Here is a 10,493-nt window from a genome sequence, read left to right as displayed (position 1 = left end):
TACTTGTCTTAACGAATGGTTATTAGGTTCCTCACCTATCTCCTCGTCTTGAGCTGGACACAGTTTTATCATCTCCTCTTGTATAATTTCCTGAAAAGAGTCTTGAGTAATATGATCAATAGAGTCAATGAAATAACATGAATCATCTTGTTCCCTAGAGAATCTCATAGCATCATAAATTTTAAAGATCATTTCCTCGTCACCTTCTCTAAGTACTAATTTACCGTCACCCGCGTCAATCACGGCTCTAGCAGTGGCTAGGAATGGGCGCCCTAAAATTAAGGGTACTTCCACATCTTCATCCATGTCAAGCACAACAAAATCAATAGAGAATATAAATTTATCTACTTTTACAAGTACGTCTTCTATAATACCCCTGGGATATTTAACAGATCTATCGGCTAATTGAATACTCATCCTAGTGGGTTTAGGTTCCCCAAGACCAAGCTGTTTGAACATTTTATAGGGCATCAAATTAATAATAGCGCCTAAATCAGCTAGTGCTTTTTCAATATTCAGATTACCAATTAAACAAGGGATAGTAAAACTTCCTGGATCTTTTAGTTTGGTTGGGAGCTTATTTTGGAGTATGGCGGAGCACTCTTCATTGAGTTCTACTATAGATAAGTCCTCAAACTTCCTTTTATTTGTTAAAAGCTCCTTCAAAAATTTTGCGTATGTAGGCATCTGCGAGATAGCTTCAACAAAAGGTAAGTTGATATGTAATTCACTACAACAAAATAACCCTATAGCGACACTTTTTTTTACCTAAAACGACACAAAAAAGGTTGGCATAGGTTTCGCAATGCTTCTTCCGATGCTTCCAAAAAGGTTGTATATACTGCAGTTGGTATAGGGTCGGCGACGCTTTTGAAAAAGTGTCGGTATAAGTCAACATAAGCGAACCTTTATTTAGGAGTTGTGAAAGGCTTAATCAATAACGACCCTTGAAAAGGGTTGGGATAGACCTAGTCAAGACCAACCTTTTCAAATGTTGTGAGAAACCTTGATAAGGCAACATTAAAAAAGTTGCTATAGTTCTTGTCTACAACAACTTTTAAAAATTATTGGGATAGATCCATCTAAGGCAAACTTAAAAAGGTTGCCATAGACCTTGTCTAAGACAACTTATAAAAAAAAGGTTGGATAGAGTCGTCTAAGGCAACCTTAAAAAGGTTGGGATAGACCTATCTAAGGCAACCTTAAATAGGTTGGGATAGACCATGTCAAAGGCAACCTTAAATAGGTTGGGATAGACCATGTCAAAGGCAACCTTTAAAAAATGTTGGGATAGACCCATCTAAGGAAACATTAAAATGGTTGGGATGGACCTTGTCTAAGGCAACTTTTAAAAAAGGTTGGCATAGGTCCATTTAAAGCAACCTTGGAAAGGCTGGGATAAATATTGTCTAATGAAACCTTTAAAAAAGGTTGTGATAAACCCATCTAAGGTAACCTTAAAAAGGTTGAGATAAATCTCGTCTAAGGCAACTTTTAGAAAAGGTTGGTATTGACCTATCTAAGACAACGTTAAAAATGTTGGGATAGACCTATTTACAGCAACACTAAAAAAGGTTAGGATAGACCTTTTCTTATGTAACTTAAAAAAAGTTGGGATAAACTCGTCTAAAGCAACTTTTTTTTACAACGTTTTCCCTGATTTTTAAGAGCCTATTTTGGTGAAATATGAGAAACTTTGTATGCATTGGGTTTGGAAAAGTTTGAATCAATATTAATTGAATAATTAATTAACATAAAAAGATCATATAAATAAAAATTATCATTGAATAATGTAATTTATATACAAAATCCTAATAGTCAACAAGTTGAGAACATGTTGCCAACATATTTCACATGATATCAAAAAATTATACAAAACATTTTGTCGACTTGATTCCCATGACACCAAAAAATTATGAGACAACTGCATTCATCAACCACTATAACATATATATGTAATGCATAATATGTAGCAAGCCTCATTCATCATCATCCGAACTGAAGGCTTTATCATCAAGTCGGCTACTTTGAATTCAACTGCAAAAATAGCAATGTACATTTTGTATTTATACGAGTAAGATGAGAAACAACATGAAGACATGGGAAGAATATTTTAATATTAACCAAAGAACCATAAATTGAAGCTAAATAAAGAATATTCATCAGTACATCTACTAATTATTAGTTGAGCAAGCAATGAAGACATCAAATAAAAACCCAGCATTCAATTACAACAATCAATGTCTATTAAACCATTAACAAACTTATTGACAATTTAGTTATAAAATAGTCACCTTACTATGCTTACTATGAAAAACCTTGTAACTTACTTGACATTCCCTTTGCCATACACTCATTGATGAGAGCCTCATACTTTTTCTTACGAGCATCCAACATATCCATGAACTTTGCCTCTCGAATTTCAGTTAATTTCATAAATCTTTCTTCTACCTCAGCTATCAAATGAGCTTCTCACTCCGCAACCTCCGTACGAAATCGAGATTCTGCTTCCTCGAGTAGAGTTTTCTCTCAAACTGCTTGTTCGGCTTGAATTGTTTGTATTTGCTCGACATGCTTAGCATTCATCTCTTCAATTAATGTATTGATGGCCGATGCAGATTGGCTTCCTCGAGTGACTGACCCATAGCCAAACAACCTGGATTTGGTCATCCCACGTCTATATCCCAACATTTTTCCATTCTTGTCAGGGCCGGACACTTGTGTATAGACCTCATTTTCTATTGCAACATTATCTTGAGGTGTGGAAGAACTCTCAGGTATTGGCATAGAGTCTTTAACCATCTTGCATGCTTCATCCTACAGTTCTCTTTAATTAGAAAAAATGTATTTTGAAAAAAAAATTGATGTCAAAATTAATATAAATAAATAAATAATGCACATTTGTTTCTTACATAAACTTGTTCTGCTGCATCACTACTGAGCACTCCCATCTTTGCGCAAATGTTGAAATCTAAACTGCTCCAAATGCGACGGTTTACGGCCTTCCTTCTCAGCCTATTATAAAGCAAAACAATAGTTGTTAACAATATTCACCAATAAGTGCAGAATAATTAATATAAGTTACATATTGATTAATATGCAATACTTACAAACTGTGCATTGAGGGTCGCATATCCTGTACGACCAGCAATGTGTGCATAACGCACATTTGTTCGGGATTCTTTCGCCTTTTCTGATTGTGCCTATTGTTTAAATTAATGAGAAAAAATATAAGAGTAATAGGAAAGCTAAGTTTATTATGAATCATTCAAGATATGCAGATTTATGCACCCCTACTTTTATCATATAGTAATTGGAAGCAAGCAAAATGGGACATTTAGTGTAATAAAAGTGCATACCGCAGCTTGTGGTGTTCCCCATCGGTCCACTAACCATTTCCATTGATCATCATGCACACTAGGAGGATTCTTTTCGTATATTTCTTCAATCGATCGACCTTCTTGGACCATCTCTTTGTAGTATCTAGCTTTCAAAGTCGATTTAAACTCCTTCCGGAGTTTTCCAACATGTGAGAGGATGTCAGAGTCCTCCACCTTACCTTGGAGATTAAAATTTTCCTATACATATAACAAAATAATGTAACAAGTACTCATTACATACAATTTCAAATAATGCAAAATTATTGCAATAAATTAAATTAGAAAATGATTATGTGCTACATACATGAACGATTCTCAATATGTTTTCCAACACATATTTAGAAAGATGTTTCCAATGTTTTGTATTCAAAGGACAGATAGAACCAGTCCTTGCAATTGTACCAAGAAATTCAGCCAATTTGGACACTTCCATCCCAATAGGCTGCCATATTGGTTTGCATCTACTACTATACAAGTTCCAGGTTGAAGATTCCATATATCTTTCACGTTTGTAGGCCCTCACTTTCTCTTAGTACCCTTAGTAGTCTCTATCAAAAGTAACAATTATATTTTAGATATGAAAATCGAAAAAAGAAATTATGTATCAATGTGAAAAAATAAATATAATGCAGGAGAAAATTATGAATATGGTAAAAAAAGAAAAAAAATACCAATATTATGTGAGAGACCTTCTCTAGAATTAGGTGAGAAGAAACAAGGGAGAATGTTATACTAAAATCATATCCAATTTAGAATCAAAGAACAGACTCTTGCCATTTTTGTTGCTCAAAATTAAGATGACAAGAAAAAGATATTATGGTGTGATTTTTACAGAAAGAATAATACTCGCACACCTAAAAGACTTGCTGAAAGATCCATACAAAACTGCCCAACTAGAAGACAGCTAGACCTTTCAAATGACCAATGAGGAATGTGGGCAACAAGCTTCTCTAGAAACACTGCCACTCACTCAGGAGCAATTAGAGCTACTGTATAAGCTTCTCCAATCTCAACTGCAAACCAGTAAACCCAATCCGTGTAATCCTACAAATATTTTTGGAACATGTTTAACAACCCATCATGTTGAAAAAGTATAGTACAGCAGAAGACAAACAGGAATCTATGAAGGAAAGAAAACAAAATAAAAAATCCGTATAATAATGAAGTACAAAAGAATAGCAGAGACAAATGGTAACAAATAGAAAGATCAGTGGGGCAAAAAACCAAACACAAAGTTATACATTAGTTGAAAAAATACCAAAGAATAGTGCTGGTCAATTTAAAATTTATTTCTGAAATATAGCTTCATTCCCAAATTTAATATCTTAAACAACAAAATCTCATCAATCTTATTGAAAAAATTTCATTTATACTTGCACTGGATCCAGTGTACTTTGATAAAGCTAATTATGGTTTTTACTATTCATATCATTTGTACTTTTAATTTTGTTAAACCAATTTACGTAATATTTTTAAAATACCACTTAGAATCTATGCCTAAAGCAAATAAAAAAATCAGCTTTCTTTAAAGCAATTTTAAAAACGTTTTTATTTGCTTATTCCACTTTTATTAGCAAATTCCAACAGAGGAACTCAGTCACGCAATAAAGGATGGAAAAAGAAAAGCACTTGGGACTTTAGATTTAATTTTTCACATTAAAAAAATGATTATAAGTGCGAAGAAAATTATTGTAATGCAAAACCAGACAGGTCCATCTACAAAAGCCAACTTCTTATTCTTTTTATACTTTTGAAATAAATTTAACAAGGTTAATTATAATACTCATAATCAGAGAAAGAACAAGTACTAGAGAAAGAATAAATACCAGCAGAAGGTAATAAACTAGTTTAAAAGCAGATAAATAATAAGTGAGAATGCAATAGAGGTACCAGCCGGAGTTGCAAGTACTTCTTCTGCTGATTGAGTTGGAGTTCCATCTCCCGTGCTTTGACTATCGGTAGCAGCACTTCCCAAGGTGTTCGAACTTGTTGAAGAACCCCTCGTAGAGAACCGTACACCTTTTAATGTTCGCTTTCTGCGATTCATTTTCCTAGAAAACAAAGTGGTAATGGTTAACGATGAAGTACCCAGCAAAGCACTGAAAAAGTCATGGGTTTTGAGAAGGAGGAAAAATCGGGAAAAATCTGAATTTTCAACTTCCTTTTGCCAGGAAGCTTGAAACCTACCAAAAATTTGGAGCAAGGTTTGCTTCTTTATTGACTTACCCTTTTTTTTTTAACTTTTAGGGTTTGGCCGACAAATTCAAAGTAAAAAAGATGGAGAATGTCCACTCTATTGGTTTTTATATACTATTGAAAATAATCACTGCAATTTATTAAAAGCAGGGCCTAAACAAACCTAATAAACCAAAAAAACATAAAGCAAAATAAACAAGAAGACCAAATCAAGCCCAAAAAACAAAACAAATAAAAACAGGCTAAGGAAATAAATAAAAAGACCAAATCAGGCCCAAAAAAAACAAAACAATAAGGGAGTATCCTTACCAAAAATTTTATCATGTCACCATATGTGATCTAAGTCCAAAATATAATCACTGCACTCATGGAAATCAAATGAAAAAAGACACTCTTGTATTCACAACATTCACAACATAAGCAAACTATACCATACTGCAATTAGTAAATAATATATCTAATAAGGAAGACGTGCTTACACTTGCAGCCACCCATGTTCATATATCAGTTACATTCAGATAGACCATAACCTCAATTGCCATTGTTTGGATAACAATGTAGAAAGGCATCTCTACTAGTGTCAATTACAACAATACTCTCCTTTGGAGCGGATGATATTAAAATGCCATATCCCAAATTTCCCTCTCTCAGAACCTATTTTTAAACCAATGAACTTGTTTCTGTTAATTATTTTTGAACGCATACACAACTTTCAAGAGTGTCAATGGTGTTGTGATTTATATCTTACCTTAAATGCATCTTCGTCTGTCCGGTCATCTCCAACATAAATGGGAAATACATCATCATGATTACTAAGCCCTAAAGCATTTGATTTTGCTCACTATTAATTCATTATTATGCATGAAAAACAACATATGCCATGACAGTGAAAATAATAAATAATAAGAAGACAGTCTAGAAAACATGCTTACGAAGTGATTCAAGTAGAAATTTGAGAGCTTTCCCCTTATCCCAGTCGATCACAGGCCGTACCTCTAAAACCTAATTGCATAAATTTTAAAAAAATAAAGGAATAATATTATAAAATAACACAAATAGAAATCACAACATACATATCTAGCACAAGCCACAAGCAGAAAATGAGTCAAAAATAAGAGAATCATATTGTCTTTAAAGATCACCTTCCGACCATGAGACAATCACAGACGAGGTAGTTTCGATGACATCATGAACACATTCTCGCAACTGTTTTCCAATTCGAAACAAATATAAGAATGTGTTAATAAAGTACATAAGGAAAATGGACATGCCACTGAGCATCACTTCCAAAAGATAAAATATTTCTTATACCAAGGAAAGTATCTACCTTCTCTTCTACATTACGGTAATGGACAGAGACAGAACTTATTGTTTTCAACTTTTGCTCCTTTAATTTCTTTGGTGCTGTTAACAAGTGAGTTAAAACCCGTGATGAATGAAACTCCACATTAGAACAAAGAGGAAAAGGTGAAGGGCTGAAAGTATGGCACTCGGGAGACATACATACCTCGTCAATCATAGGTAGGAATTCACTAGCAGGCTAGAATAACTTTACTCCTTTGCCCTGTGCATTAAAGAGAAACAAGATTAAGATATAATTTAAGAGAGAATGCAGAGTCATAAGGAATAAAAAGATTAAGAGATTTGAAGCCCCAAACCTGCTTATCAGTAGATCTAATGCACTTAGGAGGATTATCAGACGATTCCCTAACAGGACCCATGATGTCCATTCCATGACTTCCCCCGTAATAGAGATCTGTTAGTCCTACAAAATCATATACCTGAATATACAAGGGCATAGAACAAGATATGGTCAAAACTAAAACCCAACAAAGAGGCAATCAAACACATAAAATAATCTAAATATATTGAAGGTGGCAGTTGGATAAGTACGCATGAAAAATAGTGGCAAGGAAGATGTCAGAATTACTAAAATGCTTTTTGATCAAAATATTATTAAAAAACATGATCCTTAAATCACCTTGTCACAACTTCTTCCACTAATTATTGTTGGGAAGTATTTTGCCACTTTTGCTACAAAGACTCGCTTGATCTGAATAAAAGGCTTTGATTAGTCTATCATGAGCAACCAAAAAGAGAGGAATTTTGACTAAAAGATTTTATATATGGTTTTGTCAGGCAAACCATTTATTCTTACATCAATAGACATAAAGGTAAAATCTGGGTTGTCCACAATTGGTGAAAGAGTCCCATCATAATCCAAAAACAATGATATTCTCTTACCTTTCGCAAAATTTGTAATTTTCTCAAAAGATGATAATGCAGAGGGATACTTAGCCTGTAAAATTAGAGAGTAAAGTACATAGAGCAGATCAATAACTCATCCACTTATATTAAAATTAAAATTGGGTAGAAGTAAAAGAAAAACAATACCATCCATGTGCGATACGCAACATCTGTATCAGCTGATACAATCTCATTGTTGTAATCCCTCGTGCTTGTATGACGAGGGGATGAGGATTTCATAGCATCCAGCCAGCTGCTGGCACGAACATCATCAAGAATTCCACTACTTCCACAACAAAATTAGCACATCACCGGCAAGCATATCTAATATTCAACTAATTCTATTAAGTAAAGAATTAATGGTTAGTTGGCTTCTGAGAATGCTACTGAGGCTCAGGGTTATGAAAAAGTTCAGTAATCTTGAACAAAACCAACTTACATCTTTCCCAATGAAATCAACGCCCTCAATTAGAACTTTATCATGTATTATTAAATGAAAGAAGAAAATTACAAAGATCAACAAAATTAATAGAGATTATAATTTGCTTTTGGGGTTGCTTTCATTTTCGGGAATCCAAATATTTTTCGATTTATGAGTATTTGAGACCCCTACCATGCTGAATGCATTTTAGACCTACATAATTTAACATATGCAAAAATCTTCAATGTTTAAACGAAAAATAGCTCATTCTATCCCTTTCCAGTAAAAGTTTTCATATGTAAGAAATGAACATTGCATGGTACACCAAAATGGCTATATCAAGCCAGCAAATACAACACAAAATGCAACGGTACAAGAAAACAAATCATTCTACTATACTGCAATCAAAATGTCAATTACACTAAATCTTTGCACTTCAAAACATCGTTCTTGTTCAAATTAAAACTAAAATTATTAAGTTATAATATGATAATCACACTGCAGATATTCATCATCTTCTACAGGGGTTTCAACACTTAGATTGAACAAATCTCTTGGCTTTATTCTGATAACATGGAGCCATCTTTCATTCTTGCCATCCTCGACATAAAATACTTGTTTCACTTGAGAAGCCAGTATGTACGAATCGTCTGAATCACGATTCCCTGTATGGATAAGCTCAGAAAATTTCACCATAATAAAACCATTTGCATCCTTCTTCATACTCCTAGGAGATTTAATATTCACCCAATCACATCTAAGCATGATAAAACCTTTCATAATAGTTTAGCTCGATAATTTCAATGCATTTGCCATAATAGTTTCTCCCATCAACAAAAACCATCACGCCACTATTTTGAGTCATATGATACTGCTCAAGTTTTTTAGTATGGACCCTAAAACCATTAATTATAAGCCCATCATATATGGAAACCACCTTATGCAGTCCTCGAGCAAGAGCAATTACATCAGCATCAACTTGTTCAACTTCTATCTTTGGAATCTAACCATATAGTAGGAAATCAATTAATTCTTATTCTATGATCAAATTTCTACAATGTTCCCTCATTACATAAATAATACAACAATTTATTTTAATAGTGACAATTTATCTGTTTCGCAAGCCATGTTGAGAACTTTTCAACCAACCATTTGTCCTCTGTGCGTTTACTAATTTGAATGCCACAGCTCGCTTAGTCTCCAAAAATTCCCTATAATATATTCAGTATTTTGCTGAAAACGTTGTCAAAATGTATACGTATTATGTGATAACTTTGTTTGTCTATTGGTTAAGAAAAAGAATCAAATGACAAAATTTTTCTCAGGAAACTCATTGACGGTATGGTGATAACTTATCGCTATGCAATAGAACATAGCGGTTTGCTTGTGCAACAGACCGCATGTCCAGTATCTTTGTGTTTATGGTGCAAATTGGACGTCCTTCAGAAGAGAAAATGTATCGTTTTTGAATATTCCCATCATTCCTCGGAGGACGGGAAAACATAGTCTCAACATCAGAAAAATAACAGGAACAAAATGTAAGACATTCTGAAACTATGTACCCTTCAGCAATGGAACCTTCGGGATAAGCTCTATTTCGCACCGAAGCTTTCAATCCCATAAGATACCTACATCACATGCATTTATTTTTACATACTTATTCTATACTATATTCAAATAATAAAAATATAATGTTAAGAAAATATTATTGATATATTTCATATACGTTTCGATCGGGTACATCCACCTATATTGAACAGGTCCACCAAGCTTAGCCTCCGTCAGCAAATGAATAATCAAATGAATCATGATTGTGAAGAAACTTGGAGGAAATATTTTCTCCATTTCACAAAGTGTCAACACGACTTGTATTTGAAGTTGATCAACTTCTTGTGGATCAAGACTTTTTGTACATAATCTCTTGAAGAAATCTGATAGATTTGTAATAACACTTAGCACCTTCTTTTCTACAACTCCTCTTAAGCATATAGGAAGCAAATCTTGCATGAGAATGTGACCGTCATAACTTTTAAGGTTGCTCAACTTGTGCTCTTTCAAATTCACGCATCGAGATATGTTTGATGCATAACTATCGGGTACCTTCAAGTTCTTCAAAATGGAAAGAAAAATATCTCTTTCCTTTGATGCAAGAGTGTAACACGCTTGCGGTATGTACTCTTTCCTGTTTCTCATTTTTGGATGAAGATCACTTTGGATGCCAATATCTTGTAGGTCCTTGCGTGCCTTGA

General features: G+C 33.8%; 1 protein-coding gene across 1 annotated transcript; it reads right to left on the bottom strand.

Annotated features, from left to right (window-relative positions):
- Window positions 1-2,529: 2,529 nt before the first annotated feature.
- LOC108464763 (uncharacterized) lies at window positions 2,530-3,876 on the bottom strand. The gene is made up of 5 exons (XM_017765039.1): window positions 3,685-3,876; window positions 3,360-3,578; window positions 3,115-3,203; window positions 2,913-3,015; window positions 2,530-2,817 (listed from the first exon to the last, which is right to left on the bottom strand). Exons 1-5 carry the CDS (start codon window positions 3,874-3,876, stop codon window positions 2,530-2,532), a joined length of 891 nt encoding a protein of 296 aa, XP_017620528.1.
- Window positions 3,877-10,493: the final 6,617 nt, after the last annotated feature.

Source organism: Gossypium arboreum, chromosome 1, assembly GCF_025698485.1.
Source record: "Gossypium arboreum isolate Shixiya-1 chromosome 1, ASM2569848v2, whole genome shotgun sequence".
In the NCBI taxonomy this organism is placed as follows: Eukaryota; Viridiplantae; Streptophyta; class Magnoliopsida; order Malvales; family Malvaceae; genus Gossypium; species Gossypium arboreum.
This window is presented reverse-complemented; position numbering and strand designations above follow the sequence as displayed.